We start from the raw sequence: 14,402 nt of genomic DNA, 5'->3' as shown, positions 1-14,402 counted from the left end.
TTTACTGCATGTTTCAGAACAAGCAAGCCCTCAGCAGAGAGAGCTGTGATTTAAATACAGTGGCACTGTTCCTTGCTGACCTGGGATGGACCATTACACTGAAAATACTTTGCAGTTTTGCAGAATGCGAAATTCCAGCTTTACATTAAATCAGTCACCTTTTCTACCTCAGATAATTGGCCCATTAAATCTAGTTGATTTAATACAACTGTTTTACCTGAAACACAAGTCCTTTGCTGTATGAGGAATCCAAAACTGGCTGAAGAGAAAAACGACTTAGCCGTGTGTAATAGGTTCCATACTCTGCAACTTCTGAGAGCAAGTTATGCATTGTCTCTGGTGATGTTCCAGATACATACACTCCCTCCTTTATCACAAATGACTGAGCAGACTAAAAGGATATAGGGAGGAAAAAAAAAAGGGCAGATTCAACTATTTCAGAGCTGTATTCTGATTTAAAATAGCAAATATTTACACACAAAATAACAGCAGACAAATTCTCAGTTTAGATACTCAGATGACTGAGACTATATAGCTAGGATAGTGAGACAAATATTGAATTGTAGCAAAACTGTAGGAGTAAGAATGATGTCTTCAAAAAGACTCGTTATCTAATCTGTTAAAGAAAATCCCATCTACAAAATTATTTACACATCTATTCTCAAGTACTCATAAACCTACTTTCCCTTTAGAGAACTACAGATACTCTTAGCCTATTCCAGTAACATAATTACTGCAATATATAAATAGTGCCTTGTTCACATTAGGCAACATTCAGCTTCTTAACACTAGCCACAACTGCAAGATCTCAGCTGAAACAGATGTACTGAAGAGGAAACCTCTGTGAAGAAAAAGAACAAAAAAACTTGATTAAGAAGTGCAGAATAAAATCTTCCCTACCTGATTGAGTGAAAATGTAGTGGATACCACGCCAATGAGGACATTCAAGACATCCTTAACCAGTTCAGGTTCTTTCACCAGCACAAGCTGAGGAAGCTGAAGTACAGTATTAGTAAACAGTTGCAATTCCCCTTCTCGAAGTTTGTAAAATTTGTCAAAAGCTTCTCTTCCAGCTTCAGTAAGATATGGTTCCTCTTTTTTACCAGGTGGGCTGTGTCAGAATAAACACAACATTACAAGGTGATTATGTGAAAAGAAGGAAATACATCTCATACAGGAAGAAAAAAGCATTTCAGGGTTTTGCACAGATAGAATTCCTCACAGAAAAGTTACTTGTCATATACTTGCAATGTACATTTTTAAGGGAATGTGCATACAGTCAATGAAACCACAGCTCAAACTCAGTATAGAGAAGAAATATGTAGGTAATTTAAACATCAGTTCAGAGACAGAATCCTTGACAGAGAACTACCAGCTGCTTTTATGGCCTTCTCTGATGCAGTTTTCACACTAGGAAAATGATGCCAATATATTTCCATGGTTCATTTAATGCTAATAGTCAAATAAGTTAAGGAGAAATATGCTCAAAGCGCTAGAATGAACTTCTATTAACACATTTTACCTCTTCACAGTGAAGATTACTATCCCCTCCAAAACAATTTCTATTTCCAATTCTTCCAAACATTCTGAATTCTAGTAGCAGGTATTATACAAAATGACTCTTAGACCTTTACAGTCTAAATAGTAGCAAGAAAAACTGTCTTGTTCTAGGAAAAAAGCTCAAGCTTTGAAAAATCGGAACAGGGAACTTCTGAGTTTCTGAACTTCTAAGGCTCAGAGATGAAAAAAACACTGTTTAACAATGCAACAGAACACCACTAGATTACTATTTAAAATTACAGAAAACATACAGAGCGAAGCTTCTCCAAGAATCAGGCACACCACTGTCCATCTGAAATATCAGGATACCTGCCATACCTGCCTTTTCTTCTACCTTCCATTTTAGGGGAGCCAGGAACCCTTATGAATCTTCTACTCAAGAGCCAAAAAACCTACAAATCTAACTAGACCACCAAGAAATCTGTTCTAATTTTCTGGCTTGTCTACAGGACGAGGAAAGGAATACAATGCTCTACAATATTGGGAGATATATAATTCTTCTACTGCTCTATAATTACCATTTTCTCTTTTGAAACTGAAAATATGGAATCATTTTAGACTGAGACAAATCACATAGCATATAACAAGTCAAAATCATTAGAAAAATGCTGCATTTCACACACACAGTATTTTCCTAATCCCTTCGTTTCTTGACAAAGATGATTTTATCTTTTCCTATGAAACTGCTGCACTCTAAGAAGCAGTTTGTTGAAACCACACAACCTTTATTCCTTTATCCCTATGAATGCAGTGTACTGAAATCTGTGAATTAAACATGCTCATTTCACTATTAGTACTGAGGTCATGTGGAACTAAGATGCAATGCACCTTCACACATTTGCATATAGTGCACAGTAAGTTTACCAGTAAGATCAGACACATACTACCCAATTCTTTCCCAACATCTTCGTTTGCTGGGTCCATATGTAAGCACTGCATCCCACAAATCTATGTCTGGAGTCATGCTCGGCTCTGACTGAGAATCAGGAGTCAGATTGGATGCTGACTGGAATCCCTCATCTTCTGACTGGTCTATACTTTGAGGAACCTGTCAGAAAGAGTTCAAATGTCAGACATGAAAACATTTCCTGAAAACACATTTGCTAATGAAAAAGATGTTTTGCTATCATTTGTGATCAAATTACTCTACATGACCCAACCCCTCCCACCTACCCTCCCTTCATATCAATTTTAAGTTTTTACTGTAGGCACTCTTTTCATTTGATGAATCTTTACAGGTATTATTGCCCATACATAAAAAGCAAATCACCTCCAAAGTAATATACTACACTTGTTGGTGTTAAACTTGAAACTTTCTTGTTTGGCAAGCACACAGTTCCACAAATTGAGACTCTCAGGTATGGACAGTCAACAATATGTAGCATTAATAAAATCATACTGCTCTGCCATTTGTTCCAGGCAAATGATCTAGGCCCTAAATCTTCAAATTTGTAATAATTTTGTTAATTATGACTAATATTGTTTGTTCCCTAATTCATATGCAGAAGATCTGTGTCCAAACAGTGTATATGCCACATCCTCAACTCCCACTCAACAGAGAAATATGTGCAGAATTGTCCTCAATTTTAGTAAAAGACAATCATACCCATGTAAAAAGCAGCATAATCCTCAAGAAATTATAAATTTTCCAGAGTGATGGAAAAAGTTCAGCACTATCTCAAAAAGGTTCTGCCTCCTCTAGGTTACAATCTACATCCACATGAGAACTGAATGGCACAGGGTTTTTCTATTTAGTGTGTTTGCCTTCAAGTTTCAATTCACACCCCAAATTAATGGAATTGCAAGATCTATCCATATGTTAAGTAAATGGAACAAGATGAAGATCTAAGGGTAGGCTATAAATAAGCCTACCTACACACAGTAAAAATGGAAAGAAAGGAGAAAAACTCTGAAAGTGTATCTAGTACTTCTGTGAGAATATACCAGCAAAAAAAATAAACAGAATGGGTGGCAAAAGGGGAAAAAAGATACAGTAGAAACTGTGCACACTGAAAAGGTAAAAGGACAATAGGAACTAGGCCATTCAATGGAAAAAAAAAAAAACAGAAAAAATGCTTTAAGATATAAAAAGCCAAGACAACAATACAGCAGGTTAGGTAATGCAATCTGAACAGCAAAGCACATATATTCAGAAAGGGATGCTTAGGCAGTCAGTCTAAGCACTGACAAGTAAGCAACAATGCAGAGGAGTTCAATAGACAAAGCAGGCAAAAATGCAAGCAAAAGGTTGCTAGGGTGGGGAAGGTATAGATATAGCTGATGGATTAAATTCATAAAGCCTACGGCCCATGATGGGTTTTGACACAGCTACAGAGCTAGACCAAGGTTTTTGTTATTATACATCTCCAAAAATCTTATCTGGTTTTCTGCAAAGGAAAGGATCCCTTAAATTCCAGCGCTGTATGCTTCTATCACCAATTAAACTATTACCTAGGTTTTAAACTATAGCTTCAAAGTGGCACGTGAAAGCATGCATGCACTCATTAATCCAAAACAAATGATACCGTACTTTAATTGCAAGTCCAGACAAATCTGCATTGTCAGGCACTGGTGGTAAATCCAACTTGATGTCCATATCATACGTACGGCTGTGGACAAGAGCACCGAAGAGTGAGACGCGCGTTTCCTTCTCAAACTTGTCCCCAGCAGGACAGCCCTGTGAGAACAGCCCTATGGCAGGGAGTCCAGTGCCAGGTGCAGCCTCCATTATCTGAAGTGTCTGCTGAATCGTGTCATTGAACTGACACTCTTCGTTTGTTATCAGAGACTGTATGTCAGCTTCAAACACACTTACATCATAATAATCATATCCCTGGTATTTGACATTCCTCCCAACATATTTGTTGTTCAGAAAATAGTCCTTTTTTTGTGGTACCAGCTGAGGAGGACCTGTTCCAGCAAGCTGAACTAAGAGATCTAAGACAGAATTAACTTCAGTAAATGGTAAACATTCAGCTGCTTGCAGCTCCTCCACAAGATTCTCCAGTCTATCTGCTTGAGCACCTAGGCCAGCAACTCTCAAGTTGAAAGACAGCATCAAAATTTTGTTCTTCACTGGGAGTCTGGAAACATTTGATTGCAGCTTACGAGCCTCATCTTGAAAAAGGTTCATGAACAGGGCATTATAAGCAATCCTTTTCAGATTTTGCTTAGCCCTCCTCTTGCTGATCTTCTGCCTGCCTAAGTGAACCTTCCATGGCAAACCTGTCAAGTGTGCTTCACACAAGTCATTGAACAACTGTGTAATGCTCTCCATTTCAAATGAAACTGTCGGGTTTGGGCAGTTACAGTCTGGATCTCTGATTTCATGGGAAAGAAGATCTGAAAAATATCAGGAAAAGGAAGAAGCTCATAAGATGTATATGAAACTGCTAAGTATACTTTAACTTGAACTGAGACAGCCCAAAAGAAAAGAGAACTGGCCTCCCACATATTTAGGACATGAGCTATAAAAAACCCACTTTAACTTTTACCATCATCAGATGGTGCAGGAAGCTTAATTCCAGATGCCAAATTTTACCCGGCAGACTGAAATAAAAGAGATAAGGTTGTCCTGGACCAATCCCAGATTCCTGCGGGAACACCCTCTACCTTTTTCCGGAGATACCCATCACCTCCCTCCCCACGCGATGCTGTCTTCAGCCGCGGGCGAGAGGACGTGGGCAAGACGCGGGTGGTGATGGTGACCGGAGGCTGGGCTGGAGGGCCATCCCTGGCGCACTCCGCAGCACCCACCGAGGATAGGCGGGATGTCGGCTCCCCCGGAGGAGCTGCCGGCGGCGGGGCTCACCCCGAGCGTACAGCTGGGCCCGAGCACGGCGCGCCAACCCCCCCGAGCCCCCGCCACCAGCGGCGCCCCGCGTGAGCCGCCCCTCGCCCTTCCCGCCCTTCCCGCCGCCGCCCGGGCCGTACCTGCGGCGCTCCCCGGGACAGCGGGAACGGGACGGCGCCGCCGCCTTCGCCCGGCGCCGCCGACGTCACCCGAGCGCGACCGGGCCCGCCCCGCCCCGCCCCCCGGGGCCGCCCTCAGGCCCGGCGCTGCCGCAGAGCGGCCTCAGCGCCGGCAGCAGCGCACGGAACCAGCCCCGTGCGCCGGTCGGGAATTCTAAACTGTTCCTGCGCTGCTCACCCGAAATGGTGCTGGCACTCAGCTGACAAATATGTAACAACACGCTAGTGCCGGAAAGCAATGAAGCACGCTGCTTCATTGAGCTCCGGGCGGCAACTGCAGCCTGGTGACAGTCTTTTAAAACAAATTTGCCTAGAGTACATTGTTTCCCCTCTTAATTAATGTTTTAATAAAGGCTTAGAAAAATACATATCAAAATGCAACATTTCTGTGATTCACACACTATAAATTCCATTAAACAAGGGCAGGGAGAGCCGAGCTGTTTGTCAGGAAATACTTTTTCATTGAAAAGGCTGAGTTAAAAAAAAAAAAAGGGGGGGGGAGGGTGAGGTGGCGTTTAGGGGAGACAGCGCGAGAGGGGAGAATGGCAACATTTCCTGTCAGGAAACAAATTTCCTGACAGGAAAAATATCGAAGCTAAAGTTTAGCCATTGAGTTTCCAATTTAAATACCTTTTTGGATTTCAAAGGTTAGTTTAAAGAAACTCTAAACTGAAACAGAACATCTTCATGTTTTTCAGCTCTTCTTTCTGAAAAATCTTTCACATAGCTTTTATTTTCTTTTGAAAGAGATTTTAATTCCGAAATGTTCAAGGATGGGTATCATTTCCCCACCAGCAATACCAGAAAACCAAAACAAATGAGAAGGGAAGCACTGTGAACAATAAAAAAGACAACTGCAAAGACAGATTTATTTATTTCCTCCACATGATATAAAGTTGAACACAGTAGGAACACCAGTATAAACATCATTTGAAGTGTCTGAAATCAAAAGGGCAAATTATTGAAGTCACAATAACAGAAAAGTGCCCTTGAAAATGATCCGTAAATCATACCTGGAATACTACAAAACAAGGTATATCATGGCTATTGCCTTGGGATATTTGTTTAATTTTGAGAATTTACATGATGTGGCCTTAGGTCACTACTAAGTCACTGGAGATTTGCAGTTTTTATTTGTTGTATAGACAATTTATGCTTGAAAAGAGGGCTGAGTGAAGTCCTCATATTTTCCCTCTTCTTTGTAAAATGATTCTGAAGTGAAATCAATTTCTTTAAATCCCCTCCTTCACTGAAAAGAACAGCAATAAAAAAAACAGTCATTAATCAAGCTCATACAACAATTCCTGACCACAAAAGAATATTTTTATTGGAACCAGACCCCTGGAATCGGGCATTTCCTCTGAAAGAGAGAATGTCATTTTCTTTTAGAGATGCCCACTTTTATAATTGCCTTTTTTTTTTTGTTGTTGTTGAAAAACGAGTCATTCAGCAAAAAAACATTTCTAGACAAGTATGCTTGAAAACATAGGTACCTGCCTGGCCTGATTCCTATACAAATGCTGTGCCTGATCTTCAGCTCTTTGTGACTGTACCTGCAGCATGACTAATCATTACTGAGTTATTTGTGGACAAGTTAAACATATAAAAATATCACCTGGTTTGGCGGTATATTCAGAAAACACATCAGCAGTCAGAGCCAGGGCACATCTTGTTATCCATTCCTTAAGCACATATTTTGATAATTTCATTCCAAAATTTTGGAGGAACAGTATTCTAAGTCCCAAGGGTACAGTTGTTATGCTATGAAATTTGGTGCTTTCCAGCTCAAGTGGCAGAATTAGAAGTATTCATCACTGTTATTTCACCAGTTTCACATGAGATCAATCTGGCTCCACTGACTTACAGGACCCTGCTGTATTTACATGTCATCTTTTTGGAAACTTACAGTATGTAAGAGTCAAAGATAAAATCAGACAGCTTACCTGAACACTGAAGCATTTTCCATTCCTGCTGAAACTGGTCTCTTAATGCTTTTATTTTATTTACTTTTTCTTGGGTAGGAGGTACATAAATTCCAAAGGGAGGTGTAGAAGCACCCAGTAAGGCTTTGGCTACACATTGCATTAAACTTATCTCTGTGTCCTAATGGGAAGAAAAAATACTTCTGTGAACCAAGCTCTCTATGTTTCAGTGATACATGAAATATTTTAAAACAAACTTTTGTAATTAAATTTCTAGCATTAGTAGCAAGAATGAGCAACATCCCATTTTCAAATAAAAATGTGTTTAAATGGAGGTTTTTACTGAAAAATGAAACTTAATTTTTATATGTTGTAAAACTTGTTTCTTTCAAATGGAGAAACAACCTCACTTTTCCCTTTATGACTGAAAAAAAAATAATGCTGGGTTAAGGACAGAAAATATTATGAGGTTAAGGGGAACATGGAGCTTGCTTACTTTATGCATCATTTACTTTCTATGAGAAAAAAATAGTAATATAGTTTGCTTATTCAAGAAATTTACTCTTTTGGACTTCTCACAGTCTAAAGCAACCTAATTTCCTTTCAGAACCTGTATTTGAAATATTGATGTTATATGAAGATTATATTTATAAGACTGTAACACTGTTTTGTTTTTAAGAGATATAAGCATTTTTTCAAGTTTTCTAAAAAGTCACGCACATGCATTAGAAAATCATGATCCTGTTATGGAGCTACCTGCAGTGCCAATATAGAAGTATCAATCATTTTTTTAAACACGTATGCCTAATATTCTTTTGTTGTCTGAGTTTACACTTCAGAATATCAGCAATTCTCTCCATTTCATACTCCTAATTAGTAGTGTGCAAATACATTATTTATGGATACTGCATATCAACGTACAAATTATTTTAGCTTAGACATTTTATGTATCAGCATTGTAAATTAAAACAACAATATGAGAAAACTACAGAATAAATTAAGTCAGAATCCACTTAATTGGCAGCTTAATGAATAGCATGGCTTCAATTGGGTATTTGCTAGGAAACAGATTAAAATAAGCATACATGAACAATTTTTTGTTTTTCATTGAAGAAGAACTAGAAGGCACAAAAATAATCAAAAGTTACTGTTTCACAGATCACACGGAGAAACTGTGTTACAACCACAGGATGCTGGAGAGGCCCAGAGTATAAATTGAGTTCTTTATGTGATTAGACAAATTCATGGAAGATGCACTCACTGACACTGATCATTGCTCTGGATACAGCCTCCAACTGTAAATTTAGGCATCCTTAATGTCATACCATATGGAGAAAGTTAGCCTAGGAAAAGTCCCTATATTTTTTAATTTTCTTTCCCATGCTCTCTACCTAAAAAAATAAAGTTGGGGTACTCTGGCCCTCAATTAAGTATTATCCCAATTAAGTTCATTTGAAGGATAGGCACCCTTCTGATTTATGCTCTGCAGGCTGGAAGCTGTGTGTGACAAAGTACAGCACTGGGGACAGGAAATTAAGAGGTCTGTTATGAACAGGACAATGGGCTGCTTGCAATCACATTTGATGGAAAGAGGCCAGTAATTTAACAGACAGGAAGTGCCACTTTTCAGAGATAACAGAGCTGTGGAGCCCAGATAAAAATAGAATTTGTGGCAAACTGACAGAACATCTATGATCCACAGATAACCATGAGCTTGCTTTCATGTCTCGGCTTTTCCATTGTGCAGGCTGCGATAGCTGCCTACAGCTCGGTGTGCAACGGTGTCTTGTCTTGTTCTCAGGACAGAAAGAAACTTGGGCAGTTTGTGCTGTGAACTCAGGGGTACCAAAGACAAGATAAATACAGCCAGTTTTTTCTACTGGGCAGCTTGAAGCAGTTCATACCAGCATCTCTGCCAGACTTTGAAGTACCACAGCTTAGCACCACTTCTTACCTCAATCACAGCAAAAATTCGAGACTCAGCTAACCCTTGTAGTAAAGCAACAAGCAGAGAAATCCCACTTATTCCAAGGCTCCTGTTTGGTCCAACAGCTATTACTGTTAAGTTTGGTTGGTAACTATATGCTACAGGAAGAATGAATCCAAGTACAGCAGAAAAGAAATCATTTCCTTCAGCATCCTTTAACAACAACAACAACAAATTGGTTAGCGCAAATATAAAGCCCCAAATTCCCAGATACAAAACAAAACAGAAAGGTGACTCTCAAAAAGCTTTTGATTGTCCTAGGAAACAGGATACTGATCTATTTTCCCAATATTTATATTTTTTTATATTAAACATGCAGGATTATTCATCTTTTCCTCAATGTCTCTGCAGCGTAACTCTGCCTTGCTGAAGATGAGCTGCAGTAACTTTGGAAGGTTTCCTCAAACCTATGCATTCTGATACACTCTAAAGCTCTGTGAAGGAGTAGTAACCTGGCAAGGGCACAAACAGGAAAAAATTTCAAAGATCCAAAGTGGAGTAAGGAGTGTAATTATCAATGTAATTTTATAAATTTCTAAATATATTCTATTATTTGTGTTTTTAAAAAAATTCTCCTATGTTGTCTCCAGAAAATGAATCTTACCTCTTTCCAGTTTAGAGAAATATAGTGTTTGCAGCTGCTCTTTTCAGACTGTTCTTTCTCACAGATGTTTATGATAAGCATTTTTCTGTAAATAAAAACCTCACTTGAGTATTTATTGAATGATTTCCCAATGGGATAAAAATGGGATATCTTCTTTCATCATTCTTTAAATACTAATTCATAATGCAGGAGCAAATAACTATTTGCATTAGTACATTCAAAAATGTAAACAATTAAAACTGAAATCCTTTTTATAGTTTTTTTAAAAAGATGATTAAGGACTATTGGCATATTACTTTTAAGAAAAAGGGGAAGTGGAAAAAATTATATATAAGTAAAGAAGACTTTCAATAAGGAACTCTACATCAGCAATATGTGCCTCCTGCAGTTATAGGGGAGACAGGTCCTATTTAATTAATAATTTTCTTATTTATTATATTGTATTTTCAGTAACAATCTAAATTTCAATTAATCCAGAAGGATTATACTTTAAACCTACTACCAAATGCATGAAATATCATTAGAGACAATAATTTATCTTTGAAGATGTATTTGAGGATGTTTTGTATTATGTCTCAAGCTAAACTTAATAAATGTCAGCTCATGACTGACTCCTTAATGCAGATTTCATCACGCATGCAGACACCTATGAACATTTAAAAACTGCTGGGACTCTACCCCCTAAAGTTAAGGGAGACCTCACCCATCTTCTGTGTTTGGTATCATCTGCATATCTCCAACAAATACACAAAGCACTCTGCAGGAAACAAAAAATTACATACATTTACAAGTAATGTTTTTTTTCAGCTAGTGCTATTTGTAGATTAGGAGCATTAAATAGAATGTATATTCATTTTGGTCCATTAAAAGTTGAAATAAAACACATTTAGGACAGCTCAAGGGAACCCCATTTTTCCATCAAATACGAGGGAGGAAAAACAAAAATCAAGAAATTGTCCCCAGGCCAAAGCCAATTGAAATGTGACAAAGAAAGTGCAGGCTAGCACAGCCATCATCCTTACAAATTTTTTGCCTTTGGAAAGGCAAAATGTTGTTGCTGGCATATACACTGTTACCTGGATTACATGTTGAAAATGCTACGTGCGTGGGCATGCTGTTTGTTTTAAAATCAAGGTGCTGTATTTGCCGCACTTTGATTTTAACATGTTGTCAAAGGGCTCTAAACACAAAACATACAAATTCACCTTTGTAATCCAAAATGAACAGAATGTCTTAGTGCAAGAGCAGCAGAGAGAGCAGCTGTGGGTGATACTGCAATTCCATTACACACCTACAAAACACATTTTTCATTCAGAAGCAATGCTGCAAAAGATCAGGTAATTTTTTAAGTGTCACATCTGTATGAATTCATTTTCTACAGAAAGGCCATATTTTATTATTATGCCATAAACTATACTATTATTTCAAAAGTATGGTGTTATATCAGAAGGCAACTGTAAAAATAGCTTTTCCAGGGGAAGGCCATGTTCACTAGGTCTCTAGATAGTCTGCAAACTGTGCAGAAAAATGAAAAGAAGGTTGTTCCTGAATATTCTGACTCTTTAACCTAGGCAAGCTATTATTTTCTGGAAAATACAACTGAGGTATTACTCAGTCAACCCTTCAGTGTTCATCTGTGATGTGTGCTTTGAGCTCTACCTAAAAGCTAAGCAAAAAGATAAGTTTCCCCTCCACATTCCTCCTCTTTGTCAGCACAAAAAGTTAACTGACATCTGCCTCTCATTGAAAGTTCTACTTCTTTTTACCAGTAACCATTTTTTAAAATCTATTTTTTTATGTCTATTTATAGGCTCTCCTGGAGTTGTATGCAGTGTATAATGTCAGAAATTTGTCTCCAGGATCTTCATATGTGACTTCCAAGAGCAAGAGGTCTTAGAAGAAAGAGGCCAGTGTGGTAGCTACTCTTCCTTGGAGGCCAAGCACCTTAAAGAGAGCTTTTCACTCAAAGGAAGAGCGACTCATTATGATATATTTTGTTTTCACTTCTTCTATGCTCATCCAAGTTTTTATACATAAATATGAAGATGCACCCTCTAAGCCTGCCCTCTCTTCATTCCTGGCCCTTCAAGAATCAAATACTGAACTAGAATTACTCAGAGCATAGAGCAGAGCTGTTGAAAACACCACTAAAGAGTATGTGTGTGCATGCACATGTAAGTCAAAATTTACTGTGTAAACTTTGCACATTGAGACAGGAAAAGTATTGACATTTCTTCAGATTTCTTGCTGTTGCTTACTGGTGCTTGATACAGCAACTTGTGTTCCTTTTAACTGGAGGACTTATTGCCTGGCTCCCCCATAAGTCTGAGAGCAATGAGAAGGTTCTTAGGGATGCATATTCTGTGACTACCTAGAGAAAGTCGGGAAAATGAGCTGCCCAAAGACGATTAGAAAGATGGATGAGGTTTAACAGCTACCCCTAAATAATAATTTTCTCATCTTGCATGCTCACTCTCATAGCTAAACACATTCTATCTGAGATCTGTGGACTTGGGAGATAAATAATAACTAGTATCTGGACAACAATATAGTAGAAGCAAATAGTCAGAAGAATCCGATTCCACCCCTACCCCCAAGACCAAGGCAATATATTATTACCTCCTTCTTAAGTATTTTATCTAGGATCACAAACATATTGCCAAGAGAGAGCAAAGTTTTGTCCTCTTTCACAAGGTCTGCATAAAAGCCACTGTAAAATAAATTATATAAAGAAAAACTAGGTTAGAGGCAATACTGTCTTCAAAAAGGATGCCGATAGAAGTGCTGTGCAGTTAGTATTAATGGGGTATATTTTGTACAGGTGCTACACATTGATTCTCAGAAATCTGCTCTAGCAGGAAGATGACAACACCAGTGCTTGACAGTCTTCAGCTCTCTAAACCTGTCTCCATTCTGCACTGGAAAGAAAACAAAAATGTCTGATGATATTCAGGAAACAGAGATCTGTCAAAACTAAATGAAGACAAGACAAAACATTGAGTTTCTCAAATCAGAGCGGTTTGGTATTTTTTCTCTGTACTCTGTAAGTGCAGAGCTTTAAGACAGCTTCCTAGCAAAACCTCTTTCTAAATTCATACATTCACATTAGCTGTCCTATCTCTATTGAAAGAGTTATAGAGAAAAAGTATTCATTTTTCTTTCTTTCTTTATTTATTTAAAGGATTTCAGGCTATGAGTGCTATACAACACAAGTATCTTTATAAAGGAAGAAATTCTGGCTGTAACTTAGTCTTTTTGGACTAAGTCCAAAAAGATGACCATGGCAGACACAGAGCTAGATGAGGTCTGTACAGAGACCTCTCATGCTCTGTGGAAAATAAAATAAATAGGACCAACCTGACAAGAGCTTTTACTTCACTTTTGTCCATTTCCTTCACAAGCTGAACATGTTCAGGGAGAAAATGTTCTGAACCTTCAGAGCCAGCTGTTGCTGTTTTGATGGGAGGCACTGGAAATAGAATATTTTTCATGTGCAATTCCAAAAACCTTTCTACTTTGACAGTGTTGCTGCTGTTAGTTATCTTAGATTCAAGTTCTGTGGAGGGACTTGAATTAGTCTTCTTTAGTAAGTGTGATTTGGTGCTCAAATTTTGTAAAAATGATGTATCTAGAGAAAAAGAAAGAGGAGTTTCACAGGTATTAGTTTCTAAGCAACGTGTTAATATTTGCCTATATTTATTCACAAAATAGAATACATCTGTATTCACAGTATGCATATTTACTCCCATGCACTAGCTACAATGTTTCCAGACACAGATGTTATTTTTTCAGTGCTACAACATTTGTTTTAACCTAGTGAAAGGTCATATATTGTAATAAAGCTTATGTCCATATTTTTGACACAGAAAACAGCATCCTCAAAGAAAGATATCAAAGTGCTACTTTTTGGCATAGTGTTTGACAGCTTCAGAAAGTTCTTTTCAGACCAGCTGATACACAACCTCGAATGAAGCCTCATACTTCTTCATCAGTCACTTGATGAGTAACTGCTTTTTTGATTAGTTTAATCCATTGAAATTAATTGTAATAATTTTCAATTTCTGTGTAAATCCATTTATGAATAACATTTGCTTGAATGAAGAGAAACTACCTTCATAAGCCAACCATTTCCAGTAGGGTTTATGTGCTGCTCTCACATTTTGAATAGATTCAACAGCACTAAAAAATAAACCAGATTAACAGTATCAGCAATGAAGAAAATCATAAGAGGAATCATAATTTACCACAACAAAAAAGCAAAACAAAAAAATTAAACTGAAAATTAACATACTTCGATCTCTTCCAAGAATGCAAAACAGAATGAGAGTCAATGGCACATTGCTTGAAAAGATGAGAG

General features: G+C 38.0%; 1 protein-coding gene across 1 annotated transcript in view; it reads right to left on the bottom strand.

The window, feature by feature from the left end:
- LOC131572824 (gamma-tubulin complex component 6-like) overlaps window positions 1–14,402 on the bottom strand; it is a 40,161-nt gene that overhangs the window by 17,701 nt on the left and 8,058 nt on the right. The window contains exons 13-24 of the mRNA XM_058826205.1: window positions 14,157–14,224; window positions 13,403–13,673; window positions 12,665–12,755; window positions 11,251–11,336; window positions 10,749–10,802; window positions 10,046–10,130; window positions 9,409–9,594; window positions 7,476–7,635; window positions 4,091–4,902; window positions 2,445–2,608; window positions 901–1,111; window positions 218–391 (exon numbers count right to left, since the gene is read on the bottom strand). Of these exons, the coding sequence (XP_058682188.1) occupies window positions 218–391; window positions 901–1,111; window positions 2,445–2,608; window positions 4,091–4,902; window positions 7,476–7,635; window positions 9,409–9,594; window positions 10,046–10,130; window positions 10,749–10,802; window positions 11,251–11,336; window positions 12,665–12,755; window positions 13,403–13,673; window positions 14,157–14,224 (2,362 nt within the window). The remainder of the gene's footprint in view (window positions 1–217; window positions 392–900; window positions 1,112–2,444; window positions 2,609–4,090; window positions 4,903–7,475; window positions 7,636–9,408; window positions 9,595–10,045; window positions 10,131–10,748; window positions 10,803–11,250; window positions 11,337–12,664; window positions 12,756–13,402; window positions 13,674–14,156; window positions 14,225–14,402) is intronic.

This window comes from Poecile atricapillus, chromosome Z (genome assembly GCF_030490865.1).
Source record: "Poecile atricapillus isolate bPoeAtr1 chromosome Z, bPoeAtr1.hap1, whole genome shotgun sequence".
Lineage (NCBI taxonomy): Eukaryota > Metazoa > Chordata > Aves > Passeriformes > Paridae > Poecile > Poecile atricapillus.
Note: the sequence above shows the minus strand (reverse complement) of the source record. Positions and strands in the feature narration are given on the sequence as shown.